The sequence below is a fragment of the Pelobates fuscus genome, chromosome 3 (assembly GCF_036172605.1).
Source record: "Pelobates fuscus isolate aPelFus1 chromosome 3, aPelFus1.pri, whole genome shotgun sequence".
Taxonomy (NCBI): Eukaryota; Metazoa; Chordata; class Amphibia; order Anura; family Pelobatidae; genus Pelobates; species Pelobates fuscus.
This window is the reverse complement of record NC_086319.1, coordinates 164,482,647-164,498,352: the sequence shown is the minus strand read 5'-3', so window position 1 is coordinate 164,498,352 and position 15,706 is coordinate 164,482,647. Positions and strand designations below refer to the sequence as shown.

General features: G+C 39.7%; 1 protein-coding gene across 3 annotated transcripts in view; it reads left to right on the top strand.

The window, feature by feature from the left end:
• HIPK2 (homeodomain interacting protein kinase 2) overlaps positions 1 to 15,706 on the top strand; it is a 72,607-nt gene that overhangs the window by 20,487 nt on the left and 36,414 nt on the right. For all 3 annotated transcript variants that reach the window (XM_063447623.1, XM_063447621.1, XM_063447622.1), the window contains exon 2: positions 10,662 to 11,736. In XM_063447623.1, coding sequence (XP_063303693.1) covers positions 10,664 to 11,736 — 1,073 coding nt within the window. In that variant the 5' untranslated portion in view covers positions 10,662 to 10,663. The remainder of the gene's footprint in view (positions 1 to 10,661; positions 11,737 to 15,706) is intronic.

The following is a 15,706-nucleotide window of genomic DNA, read 5'->3' as shown; positions in this document are numbered from 1 at the left end:
AAGGAAGCACCTCTAGTGGCAATCTGAGTGAAACACCTCAAGTGGCCTCTGAGCATATCAATTCTCCCTTTTCCTGAAAAAGAAGTGCTTACACTAAAAAGCCTGCCTGGACATGCAATACACACCAGAACCAATTCCACTAAGCTGTTGTTGTTCTTGTGACTATAGTGTCCCTTTAAAATCTAGATAATGAGGGTTCATTTTAGGAAATAGACCATGGTAAAGTGCATCTTATTCAACTCAAAAATTGATTGCTAGAAGTATTACATTTTTGACATTAAGCAGCTCATGACAAGAAAAAAGAAAAAAACTTTATTATTGGAGACAAAAGGGAGAAGTGGCAGGAGAAAGATATATATGTATGTATTCATATCATATATTTGTAATTTTTGTTCTATAGTCAATAGTCATTGTGGCTTTACTACGTTTGCCAACAGTTCTAAATCTTCCTTCCTGGTGAGTCATAGAGTATGAATCAGCATGACATCAATGTGACATCACCAGCCCCCTTATACATAATCAGTGAGGAACAATCATATGATCTATCTATCCAGGGGACTAATGTTATAGTAAACCAGTGTGTAAAAAAAGGAAACAATGATTTTCAGTTTTATTTGATAGAGAGACAGTCAGGCATTGTCTTCAAAATATGTTGTCAAAATCAGTCTGCTGCATTACATTTCATTTATTACTATTAATTCATCTTAAAAAGGATGGAAAGCATAAGCAGACCTTTTTTTTTTTTTGTAATACACTTGCCGTTTTACATTCAGGCCTGGTTTGGTGAAACCATTGGTGTACCCCTGAGCTAAATAACTGTGACAGTAGAAGTGGTGGGCAAGGTTACAATCTCTTACTGCATTGTTTTTGATATGAGATATACCCAGGGGATCTAGTTAGGATTTAGTCTATCTATATTATATACAGTGGAGTCACCTACAGCATGTAGCAGTGAGCACTGTGAGAGATCAGTCGGTTTGCAGGTTTTCTAAAGATACGTCTCATCTACTTATTCAGGATTAGAAAAAATTACCATAATTCCATATTTCGTAATATATTCATTGTACAGTGTGGAATATCTTGCATATTTTACGTTTGCAGCTCAATACAGCAAACCATCAGTTAAATGAGGGACATTTTGGTATATGATTTTTAATTAGTCTACTTATTATGTATTCTGTCAGTCCTTAAGGGTTAAAAATAGTGGCCATTTAGAAAAAGAACATATTGTGATTTAAAGAGGGTCTTCAAGCACCATCCCCTCAGATGCACTGCCCTAATGAAGAAATGTCCCTGCCTCATTATCCACCCAAATGTTTTTATAATAATTGTAGGTATTGTGTTTGGAGTCTTCCTTATGCACACATTACTGCATTTTTATTCTGTGGAGCTTTGTTATACTAATGCTCCCTGTATGGTACTTTATATCTGTTTATAATAAGAATAACTGGATCCTTTAATACAGTGGTGCCCAAAAGGAATATCCCAAAATGTTTTCAAACTACAACTCCCATGATACTTTACATGCCCTAAGCATTACAAAGCATCATGGAAGCTTTAGTTTGAAAATATCTGAGGAATCTACCTTTTGGGCACCCCTGCTTTAAAAGCTTCATGAGAATAATTCTGTGTACACTGAAATATTTCCACAATTATTATTCATATTGGCAAGTGTTCGTCTGGGTGAATCTTGAGCTCAGTGGCCCAGCTGTTAATAGTCCATAGAACTTGTATTTCTCATGTAACCGCTCCGATGCTAAAAATTGTAATCCTTGGATTCGCGTAGAGACTTGTTAAACACCCCCTATATTTAAATGGTTGAAAGTAAGCGACAGAGTGTAAGATGCTGGCATGTCTGTGTCATCGTGTATTTCTGATTGCTATGTGTCTGTCTAGTTTAGTCAGTGTGTACGTTTTCATCTCTAGTCTGTTCAAAGATATGAATGTAATCATGGCTTTACCACTTTCTGTATATATCATTAGAATGCTTTTGGAAGATGAATACATATTTTCTGGTTCTGTAGACGGTGTATATTGCGGACTAAGTGTTCTTCTGCCTGTGTGTTTAGACTAGTGTAACTGTATCAAATCATTGGCCACACAGAGAATAAATACTGTGTCTGCGTGTTTACTAGACTGTGGAGAAGGATTCAAATGCACTGTGTTTTGTGTAAGTATATATTGATACTCTTTGCGTGTGTAGCCATCTAGAGTTATACAATCCCAGTGTCTACTCTCCAGCTGTTGTTGGACTGGATTACCCATAATTGTTGCCAGCTAACAGATTGTCCTTATACCTGTAATTATATGCATGTAATTTGATCACCAGGCCACTTGATGGATAGGTATCATAGAGAGTGTGCATGTTTAATATACAGCTATGTGAAGGCCTTAGCATTATCATTGTGTCCTAGGATATCTACATGTATAAGAGTGTTGTTATTTTCATGTATACTGGTGGACCCGTATGTTTACCAGTATTCTATTTACTGAACAATTTGTGCAGGATAATATGGGATGCATTTATGTGTATACTATTATAAAAGTATCTGAGAGTGTATCCATGTATTGTTAGAACACTATGGATGAGATTTAGGGAAGTGCTGTGGTCTGAAAAATGGTGCAAAGTACTAAACATGATGCAATTACCATGGAAACAAGTAGAAGAAGCAGGCTATTTCTTTCCATTTTTGACTGCCCGGTTTACATATTTGCACCAAACTTTTATAAATCCCCCCCTTTGTAACTATTTTTCTATATTGGTGCAGGACATCTGTCTGCTGCTACTTAATAAAATAGCAACAAGCTCAATGGCTATATCTGTATGCTGATAGGAGCTATGTGTTTGTGGATGAATCTGAAATGGCCGTGCTTTTGCCTTTTGTTAGGGATGTTTTTATAATCCTTTTATTCTGTGCACACAGAGGGTAGTTTGCTTTTGTAACTGGGCGACTAGCTATTGCTATTTCTTTCTCGCTGGGAGACTGCTGGCAATGTCAGGGCTACATTGACTACAGCTTTGGAAAGGACAATAGCTTCAGACTGAGGAAGCCAGGTCTTTGTCATCTGGTCTGTACACTGATATAAATGTCTCTCTGAGAGGTTGCTTTGTGGGACATGAATAGACTTACAGAGGAGATATCTCTTGTTCTCCTCAGCAATAAACAGGGTTGGTGAAGCCAGAACTCTGTCACTGATCTTACAAACTGATATGGCAACATAGCTAGGGGGTGGGTGGGGGCTGATAGTGGGAGACACAGATCTGTTTTTATATTATGCTTTAGCCACCCTATTTATTATTGACAGTCTCACTCACAGATTTCATGCCAAAAAAGAACAGCAATAAAAAACAGGTATTGAATTGTTATTTAGTTGGAGTGCAGGAGCTTTATTTCATTTTTTATATATATATATATAATTTTTTTTTAAAGGTCGTGTTGAGATAAATATCTGTGTTTTAACTGATTCTGCGAGATATTGGTTTATTAGCTAAACAGTACAATTATGTGGTACGTTTACATCCAAAGTGCTGAAGGAACCAGATGACAAAGTTCAACAATGCTGAGATTAAATTCTGAATATCACTGCATGTTTTAGTTTAGTAAACAAATATGCCTCTAAGGCCGAAAAGCAAATTCAGACGATTGCTGTTTTAACACTGTGAGTGCAAGTGCAGTAGTATTCAGAAAGTTCCTCCCTTCTTGTTGCTGATTATTGCTCGCTGCACTTTAAAAAAGAAAAGATTGAAAGAGAGAAATCTACTTGGAAGTCCACAGGTCTCACCTAAACTCATTAGCATGATTTTAAGCTTGGCCAAAAGTCAGATGCTTTGATCCTGTAGAACTACAAGTTCCATGATGCTTTGCCATTCAGATATCTGACAAAGCAACATGGGAGCTGTAGTTAAATAAGACCTTAGGCCATGCCTATAATATAGCAAATTTAGATAAAGATTTCATTGTTCATAAGCCTTAAAAAGGTGTTTAGGGGTTGCATAGATGCATTTTGTTCATGGATACAACATGAAAAATTGTGATTCACTTCTCTTTCCAATGTTTCTTGGTTCTGGGCAGGAAATCAAAATGTTGTTGATAGAGCGTAAATAGAATTCCTTGTAGATGCCAGAGAAGGAAGAGGGGTTGTATGTATGTCTCTTGACTGTGTGTGTATGTGTGTGTATGTATATGTGTATAAAATATGTTTATGAGAAAAGAAAACCCCATTTTCTAATAAATATAACCATTTGATAATTAGATAATGTGCAAATGTATACATCTGTGTTGTTTCCAATGGAGCAATATGAAATGGAAGCATGACGAGAATTGGCTGGTCTAGCTTCCCCACTGAACCGTCCAGGTATTTGTACAGCTGTGCACAGACACTGACTGGAAACTGTGCTGTGTATATGCAAGCATGTGATGGAGGCAAACTTGTCCGTTCTGAGCGGTTTGCGTGGGCTTATGCGTTTATGTGCTTTCATGGCTAGGTATACGTATTTTCAATGGAGATACTAACCATTACTTAGAGACTGGTTTCCAACCCTGTCGCTACTCTTTATCTGCTAATACAAAAAAAACGTAACACCAGACTAGACTTTTGACTAGAGTAGAGAGGTTAACAGTGGAATCCCTATGAATCCTATTAAAACAAAAAGTTTTGTTCCGAACCTGTTGCCAAGTTCAACTAGCTAGCCACCACTTGTCCGTCACTACTGGCCATAAAGGGTGAAGTTCACATGCTCAAGTGCGTATTTCTATGCTTTACCAACAAGCTGCTAATGTACAAGTAAATGGTATCTGTAGTATCAGCTGCTGTTCGTTATAGGCCACAAATATTATACAGACTTGCCAACCTGGTTATAATTTGTGGCTGCTACAAACGTCCATCTGTTGTTAATATCTACACATAATAGCACTTGCTAATAAGGTTGTAAACTAGCCCTTTGTTTCAATATGATGCAAAACTAGAGGCTGGGTTTTTGGGTTAATGGCAGACACTGATGAGTAGCGTCAGAGTTGCAAACCAGACAGAAAGCAGTCGCTAAGTAAATGTTGGCAGCTTCTATAGAAATTTAATGGGAGTTGTTACCTGAGATTTGGCAACTAGTTTTCTGTGGCGGATGACAGTAACTCCCAGCTCCTACTATAAAATTTTTGCCGTCACCACCAGTCGCTACCTGATGGCAGTAAGAGGAATTTTGGCGAGTTGTGGTTAGCCTCTAAAAAGTAACAAAAACAACAAGATTGTAAACTTTCCGACGGTATTTTACCAACTTTGTCTGTAAAATTCAGTTTTAATGATACTGTAGAACTCTTTTTACTGAGGACGATAAGCACATGCACCATGCTTGTCCAATCTAATGCTTCTCATAGGAAGCCTCGGATACAATACTTTGACATGATCAGTATTTGTGCACGTTCCACGATGATCATCTCATAACCAAGTCAAACTTGGTTGTTATTGTGGAAGCACGTTCTAGTGGCTGTCAGGAAGACAGCCATTAGAGGTATTGTGCAAACAAAACATTGCTGTATCTACTAAATGGCAATGTTTTACATTGCAGTATTAAAACGACATGGGCACTGCACTAAGACCATTTCATTGAGATAATGTATACACGGACAAATATTGCGGACAAATATTGCACGTGTAATATTTGGAAATGTAATCTAGCTGACATAATTGATAAGTGTGGGTGCACATATAGGCAACGAGACAGGAAAAATAATAGCATTTTAACATTCAGTTGAGTTTATTTAAAAAAAAAAAAATATATATATATAAATATATATATATATATTTTTTTTTAAAGAGCCAACAACTTCACTATAGTGCTCCTCAGATGTTTACCAATAATGTTTAGTAGTCTTGCTTAGACTGCTTGGGGTCGAGGGGAAAAGGGTAGTATTTAAAAGTCCACAGTGAGATCCATTCTAATGACTTCAGATTCAAATAATCAATGTTTAGCTTACATTGCTATTATGTAATGAATACCTGCAATTACCTCCTGGCCAACTCTGTGCTTAAATGCTTGTCCTGCATATTTTTCTTGTTGCCGTCTTCAAGGAGAATTTTTACCTGAAACTAACATTCAGATGATCAATTTAAAATTTGTGTGTGCTGAATATGACCATTTTTTAAATTAACAGATGTTCAAAGAATACCTATTTAACGGCTATTTAATGTATGTTATCTATATGCCAAATCTGGAAGAAGTAATCTAGAATGTTATGGTTTGTCTTATGAAAGGGAGGGAGGGGGGGGGGGGGGGGGGTTATATGTAAAAACAATGCAATTCTGATTGGTGTGTGTTTATATTAATATTTACTGTGCTTCTTGCATGCTTGAGGTGAGCAAGATTGATTAATGCACCCATATAAGTGTAGATGTATTATTTTGGTATAACAGGGAGTGATAAAGGTTTTAGGACTTGGTCCAGGTTATTAATTATAGGGAGAATTGCTAGAATTTCAATGTGAATTTAAAATTGTAGGCCAAAATAGCAACAATTGAAAAACTATACAAATCGGTTTGGCCTATAATTATACATTTAAATTCACTTTTTAATTTTTGTCACTGCATACTTTTATGAATGAATAAAAGGTTATACAAAATCTAAAGCTAAACAAGCTTTTGACCTTAAAGGGACACTATTAAGAGACCTTAAAGGGACACTTGGCAACAGGGTTGGAACAAGACAGATTAATGTAGTTGTTCTGGTATCTACTGCCTGTCCCTGCAGGATCTTTAATGTTAACACTGCCTATTCATAGAAATGGCAGTGTTTATATTACTGCCTAGGAACATGGCCACCAGAGGTGATTCCTGTGTCAGTGCTGCGTTCGCATCTCCACGCTCTACATTGAGGTGCTGAATGTTCCCCCATAGAGATACATTGATTGTGTTTACAACAAAAAGCCTGCAGGAGCATGAATAGCCACCAGAACAACTACATTAACCCCTTAACGCCGTTACGTCGTTCTATGCCGTTGCGGCTTTAAAGGGCTTTAAAGCCGTTGCGGCGGCATAGAACGCCGTAACGGCTTGCAGCCCCTGGAGGTCTGGCGTACTCACCTCCGCCGCGATCCTCTTCTGTTTGTAGATTGTATTTTTTATACTAATATTAAGAAGATTAGAAGGTTCTTCTTACATTTCTACATTTGGTAAATTAATTTGATATTTTTTACCATTGGGGAGCACGTGTGTTGTATATATACTTTTTGTTTTGCTCTTCTGGAGGACGGCCTGACAGCCCAGGCAGCCCTCCCCCGGCAAATGAGGCCCCCGGGGGCCATGTGATCGCTCTCAAAGAGCGATCACATGGCCCCCTATAGCTGGCTGTGGATCTGCCAGCAGGGGGGCTGTCTGAAATATCAGACAGTCCCCCTTCTGGTAGGAAAGTAAAAAAAAAAAAATATTAGACATATTATAAATTAAATTAAATGCATCTATATATATATATATATATATATATATATATATATATATATATATATATATATGTATATATATATATATGTATAATTACAATAATTAAATAAAATATTGAAACAAAATTTAAAATAAATTATATATTCATATGTAATTTCATTCTAACTGTATTTTGTTATTAATATATATATATATATATATATATTGGTAACAAAATACACTTAGAATGACATTCTATATATATCGATCTATATATAAAATACAAATAACCGCAACTATATATATATATATATAGAGATAAATACATATAATTACATAAAAGATTACATTAGTATACATGTAGAATTTAAATACCTATAAATGCATATATATTAAAATTCGACGTGTATATTTAAGTCATTTTGTAACATAGTTATGCCATTTGATTAATTAGAATTTGATTGACATGCCTGACAACACAGGGAGAAAGTGCAGAGAATTTAATTCGCAAGCACTATATTTGACCCTGTAACTCTCCAAGACACCATAAAACCTGTACATAGGGGGTACTGTTTTACTCGGGAGACTTCGCTGAACTCAACTATTAGTGTTTCAAACTGGTAAATTGTATTACAACGATGATATGTTAAGTAAAAGTGAAGTTTTTTGCATATTTTTATGGACTTTATTATTGTTGTAATATGTTTTACTGTTTTAAAACACTAATATTTGTGTTTAGTGAAGTCTCCCGAGAATAACAGTACCCCCCATGTACAGGTTTATGGTGTTTTGGAGAGTTAGAGAGTCACATATAAGGCTTGCATTTCTTTTTTTTGACATTGAAATTTGCCAGATTAGTTATGTTGCCTTTGAGACCGTATGGTAGCCCAGGAATAAGAATTACCCCCATGATGGCATACCATTTGCAAAAGTAGACAACCCAAGGTATTGCAAATGGGGTATTTCCAGTCATTTTTTGTTGGCACTTAGTCACAAACACTGGCCAAAAGCAAAAAACTAATATTTGGCCAGTGTTTGTGACTAAGTGGCTACTAAAAAGACTAAACATACCCCACGTTCAATACCTTGGGTTGTCTACTTTTTCAAATGGTATGCCATTATGGGGGTAATTCTCATTCCTGGGCTACCACACAGTCTCAAAGGTAACATTACTAATCTGGCAAATTTCAATTTGAAAATGGAACGTTCTATATTTGACCCTGTAACTTTCCAAAACACCATAAAACCTGTTAATGGGGGGTACTGTTGTACTCGTGAGACATCGCTGATGTGCAAATATGTGCATTTTCTTGCAGTAAAACCTAACAGTATTCTTACATTTACAGCTAAAATGTGAGGCGGAACTACAAATTTAAAAAAAAAATAAAAAATTCTCACAGTTTTTTAAATTTTATTCATAATAAATTATTTTTCATATATAAATATTTTATATGAAATGAAAGCCCAGTTTCTCCTGAACAAAATTATATATAATAAGTGTGGGTGCATTTAATATGAAAGAGGTGAATTACCGTTGAACAGACATATAACGCAAATTCCTGTTTTTGTTTGTTTTGTTTTGATCCGAACGTGTACTATTGACTCCTTCCTGAAGGGGTTAAGCTATCGTTGTTCTGGTGACTATAGTGTCCATTTATGCCAACATTGTTTTGATGCCAGTAGTGTCCCTTTACATTTTATTGCTGTGGAGCCCATCAGTATTGACAACACATCACTATGAATGCTGTTGCTGTGGAACTTGGAGATGCACTTCATGCACTGCCACAAATTACCATGCATATTTAATGCTGCATATCTCCCAACATTTCAAGTGCACAAAGAGGGACACTTTAATTTTAGAAGCATGATGAGGGTGTAGCCAGGGGCTGGAGTGTTCTAATACAAGACATTTGAGGTGACCTACTAATAAAAATGTATGCAACTAATACTAAATAAATAAATTGGAAGAAGAACACTGTATCTTATGTGATTTCTAACCACATTTGTTATAGTTTAAAGACACATTACTGTGAGTATGATGGCTTTGAAGCTCAGTTACACACTCAGACACACAAACAATGTGGAGCTCTGAGAAAAGAGAGAAATAGTGATTTCGGTTTAAAATAGGGACAGCTGGGATTTTGGCCCCAAGAAGACATTTGCACTGTGAAAACAAGCTATAGTGCCAGGAAAACTAGTTAACTTTTCTAGGTGAGATTTTGTGAAGTAGAACACTATGGGACAGGGGAGTGGGGGAAAGAACACTATCGGACAGGGGAGTGGGGGGGGGGGGGGAAGAACACTATGGGACAGGGGAGTGGGGGGGGGAAAGAACACTATGGGACAGGGGAGTGGGGGGGGGGGAAGAACACTATGGGACAGGGGAGTGGGGGGGGGGGGAAGAACACTATGGGACAGGGGAGTGGGGGGGGAAAGAACACTATGGGACAGGGGAGTGGGGGGAGGAAAGAACACTATGGGACAGGGGAGTGGGGGGAGGAAAGAACACTATGGGAAAGGGGAGTGGGGGGAAGGAAAGAACACTATGGGACAGGGGAGTCGGGGGAGGAAAGAACACTAGGGGGGCATTAAGGTACAGGGAAGGGGGGAAAAATACTGGTAGGGGAGGACCACTAAAAGAGAAGGGCAAGGAACACTAAAGGGGGGAGGAACATTAATGGGAATGGGGGGCACTAAGAGTCAGGAAAGGGGTGGGAGAGGAACATTAAGGGACAAGGGAGGGAGTGGAACACTAAGAGACAAGGAAGGTAGGGTAGAGGAATACTAAGGGACAGGGGAGGGAGAGGAATACTAAGGGACAGGGGAGGAAGGGGAGAGGAACACTAAGGGACAAGAAGGGGGTTGCGAGGACACCATTGCTTTTATTGTAGACCAGTGCATCTTGACCCTTTTTAGCAGGGTCACAAATTATGTACGTGGAATTATCAGTGTAAAAGTAGCTTACTGACCTCAGTGATGCTGCAATAAATACATTACTACTGTAAAGTTATGCCTGGTGTGTGATCAAAACAATAGGCTTGTCCCAAAGAAATCTTACTAGCTAAAACAGCATGAACATCCTATTTTGCATACTGACCCAGAAGTTAAATCCCCCACCACTGTTTTAGACCCTTGGTATCGGATTAAAATGTTATGCTTCACTGATTCATATAGTTATATGTAGTGGTTGAGATTGTTTTGTTTTTTTGTTCTGTTGGAAATGTAACCTATTTCCGCTTTATTATTCTCAGGTATGGCCTCTCACCTGCAGATCTTCTCCTCTCACGGCCTCCCGTTGAGTGCTTTCTGTAGTGCGAAGAAACCGAAGTTGGAATTAAGCCCTACCTGGGATATGACCGGTTACGGCTGCCATAGCAAGGTCTATAATCCAGGCAAGAGCAGCTGCACATCCGGCCAGCCAGTGCTCACCCACGCCTCCCTCCTTCAAGCACCGTATGAGCAAACGGTCATATTCCCTACCAGTGCAGGCCACATTGTGGTGACCTCATCCAGCAGCGCTTCTTCAACAGTAGTGGGTGGTCAAACGCTTGGCGGCCCCCAAACCAACCTAATGCGTCGAAGTACGGTTAGCCTTCTGGACACCTACCAGAAGTGTGGCTTGAAGAGGAAGTGTGAAGAGTTGGAGAACAACAGCAGTGTGCAGATTGTGGATGAGCATCCTCCCATGACCCAGAACAATGCAAGTGGTGCCACAGCTGCCACAACTTCCACGGCCACTTCAAAGAACAGTGGCTCCAACAGTGAAGGAGATTACCAGCTGGTGCAACATGAGGTCTTGTGCTCGATGACTAATACTTATGAAGTGCTGGAGTTCTTGGGCAGGGGCACCTTTGGTCAGGTAGTAAAATGCTGGAAAAGAGGAACCAACGAGATAGTAGCCATAAAAATTCTAAAGAATCACCCATCATATGCTAGACAAGGTCAAATCGAAGTGAGCATTTTAGCTCGGCTGAGTACAGAAAGTGCAGACGACTTTAATTTTGTGAGAGCCTATGAATGTTTCCAGCACAAGAATCACACCTGCCTTGTGTTTGAAATGCTTGAGCAGAATCTCTATGACTTCCTGAAGCAAAACAAGTTCAGCCCATTGCCCCTTAAGTATATTCGTCCGGTCCTGCAGCAGGTTGGCACTGCACTCATGAAATTAAAGGGCCTAGGACTTATTCATGCCGATTTGAAGCCTGAGAACATCATGCTTGTTGACCCTTCCAGGCAACCATACAGGGTCAAGGTCATCGACTTTGGTTCTGCCAGTCATGTCTCCAAAGCTGTGTGTTCAACGTATCTGCAATCCAGATATTACAGGTGAGAGAAACTAAATATTAAGGTGTCTGGGGGTGGGGGTGTTAGTGTGTGTGTACGTGTTTATTTTTTTTGTAGGATGTGGAAAGTGATGGCAATAGTACTCCCGTTTGTGATAGGAGTACTTGGGGCTGTAACTCCCAAGTTGGGAAGGTGGCATCAGCAGATTCCATGTAGTACATTGCAGCGTGCGCGCACACACACACACACACACACACACACAGCCACCATTAAAACCACTGTTGGGTGTAGTGAATAACATTGATTATATTGTTACTATGGTACCTGTCTAGGGGTGGGGCTTATATGAAGCACCAGGTGAACAGTCGGTTCTTAAATTTCATAAGTTGGAAACAGGAATAATTGGTAAGTGAAAATTTCTGAATGACTCTGACATGGGCCAAATAGTCATGACTAGATGAGTGAGTCAGAGCAACTCTGAAACGGCAAGTTTTGTGGGGTATTCCCAGTATGTAGTGGTTACTACCTACCAAACGTGGTGCAAGAAATAACAACCGATGAACTGGCATCTCATTAATGCACTTGGGGAGCGAAGGCTAGTTAGTTGGATCACACAGAAGGAGCTGCTGTAGCTCAAATTGCTGAAACATTTAATTATTGCAATGCTATAAAGGTGTCAGAACACACGGTACATTGCAGTTTGCTGTGTATGGTGCTGCGCAGCCACAGACTGGTCAGAGTGCCCATGATAACCCTGTCTACCTCTGAAAGTGCCTTCAATGGCATTCTTTATTCGTGAGAGAGAGTTTAGCAAAATATGTGAGGGCTTACCTTACAGATCCATTGCCACTATGATAGTCATGAATATTTGCACTTAATTTGTTGTGTGCAGGTATTCATGGAGAGGTTTTTATAAGTGCTTGTAAACAATAGTAAATACTTACTACAGACAAGCTCAATGTCACACACATACGCTCACTACAGACAAGCTCACTGACGCAAGCTCTCTCACTAGCAGATGCGCGCACACACACACACACACACACACACACACACAGAAGCTCCCTCACTAGCCGATGCACACACACACACACACACACACAGAAGCTTCCTCACTAGCAGATGCACACAGAAGCTCCATCACTAGCAGATGCGCACACACACACACACACACACAGAAGCTCCATCACTAGCAGATGCACACACACATAAGCTCCAACACTAGCACAAATATACAGAAGCTCCCTCACTAGCACACACACACACACACACACGCTCCCTCACTAGCAGGCACACACACACACAAGCTCACTCACTAGCAGATGCACACACACACACAAGCTCACTCACTAGCAGATGCACACACACACATGAGCTCACTAACTAGCACATACCCACACACACACACAAGCTCACTCACTTGCAGGCACACACACAAGCTCACGCACTAGCAGATACACACACACACAGAAGTGCACTCACTAGCAGATACACACACACACACACACAGAAGCGCACTCACTAGCAGATGCACCCACACACACAGAAGGTCACTCACTAGCAGATGCACCCACACACACACATAAGCTCACTAACTAGCACATACACACACACACATAAGCTCACTAACTAGCACATACACACACACACACACATAAGCTCACTAACTAGCACATACACACACACACATAAGCTCCCTCACTAGCACGCACACAAACTCACTCACTAGCAGGCACACACACACACACACAAGCTTGCTTACTTGCAGGCACACACACAAGCTCACTTACTTGCAGGCACACACACAAGCTTACTCACTAGCAGATACACACACATAGAAGCACACTCACTAGCAGAAGCGCACACACACATAAGCTCACTCACTAGCAGAAGCACACACACAGAAGCTCACTCACTAGCAGATGCATGCACACACACAGAAGGTCACTCACTAGCAGATGTGTGCACACACACACATAAGCTCACTAACTAGCACATACACACACACACACACAAGCTCCCTCACTAGCACACACACAAACTCACTCACTAGCAGGCACACACACACACACACACACAAGCTCACTCACTTGCATGCACACACACAAGCTCACTCACTAGCAGATACACACACAGAAGCTCACTCACTAGCAGATGCGCGCACACACACACACAAAGTCACTCACTAGCAGGCGTACACACACAGAACCTGATCTATAGTAATTCGCAAAGAGAGGATACCACACTCACACTAAGGAATCAGGTGCTTATCAGGGCCAGGGTTGGCAAATCCCAGTTTAGTAGATAAAATAAATTAGGTCCAGACACCCAGGATTGCTGCAGAAAGGCAGGTTTATTGGAACAAAAACCTGCCTTTCTGCAGCAATCCTGAGTGCATAGACCTAATTTATTTTACTTACCTGATCTATGACCATAAGCACTTAATATCAAAATCTTAATGTATGATGTCAATAATGAGCATTGAATGTTTGTATTAAGGATGTCATAGAGAATCACAAACCCCTTTATTGCCTGATGATGACCTACTATTCTGGTACAAATGTGTGTACAATGTGTGTTTTGAAAGCTGACAGTTCTTGGGTTATACTTAGGCGAATATTTGATCTAGCTAATGGCAGAATGCAGTTGTGCTGCTTGAGTGAATTCTTGTAGACTTCACTTCCTTCTTAAAACCCCTTTCCCCTACCTTCTCATTCTCCTGTCTTGTGGTTAGAGACCGGGTCAAGAAAAGTTCTAACATGAAATATATTGGTGAAAAGAACACCAAAAAACCCCTTTAATTTTCTTTCTTTTACCATGAATCTTAACCCCACAGTCCTGGAGAAGTGTGCCACACCTGCGTTCTAGTATTGTCTTCAATACAACATTCTTTCTCCCATCCCATCAAAACTTGGTACAAAAATATGTTTGCCACTACTAGAATACAAAGCTTGCTTGCTCTATTATAGTTTACAGTAGTCATCATTTAAAATGGATATTTTATTTTATGAAACCTTCACACTTGCATACTTTCCAATATGAATCTGGTCTCTTATTCCTCTTATTGTTCAGCTCCTCATATCTGTGTTTCTTTTTCTAAATTTAGTAGCATTATACTATCATAACTGGTGTAAAGTGGAAATGAAAAGTTTTGGATAAGTTGATAAAATACATATTTCATGGAGGTTTGTTTGATAGGCATTATTAAAAATGTGTTGACTGCGGAAGTACCATAACCACTGCACATTGTGTTATTACAGCTTATTGTGGAGGTTATGGTGTTAGGTAGCCATCACTGTATTCCATTGGGTTTTTTGCCAAATATTTTTCAGGCAGCTTTAACAAAAAGCAGAACATCCAACATCCTAAATTGCAGACATCATGTTGAGGAAGTTTCACTTCCTCTTTATCTCTCCACATATGTGCACAGCATCAACATGTATTATTTGTGACCGAATCGTCCCATACCCCAGTTCTCACAGTCCCTTGTTGCACATTGCACTCACTCTATAAATCCTTATAAACAATGAGAAAATTAACTTCCTCATTATCATCTCCCAAGTGGAGGAGTAGGCTTTGGTTCTAAGGAATCCTCTGGGTTTTATCAGACCACACTGGGACTGCACCCATCTCGTCTTAGCAACACAATTATGCAATAACTTGTAGTGATTATGGTGCCTGAAGTCCCTTTTAATTTGTTTTTTTTTTTAACGATGCCCACTCTTTGGCCTTCTTGCTGTTGTCGAACTAACTAGCCAGAAATGTTTGTGAGCTGCTGACTAATGTAAATCGTCTTTTGTGCTGATTGTAGTTCATACTGCTGTATCCACAGCACTCTATTGATCCCTGGCCTGTTTAGAACCAGAAGATACAGTGGCAGAATCCCCTAGGCGCAAATCGAATATTTACTCATCTGCTCAGTGTGAGGCAGATACAGGTTCTGACTGATGCTGTACATAGCCCAGGGCATTTTAGCATCAGGTCAGTCCGGCTTGACCTGCTCTTGCAGAGT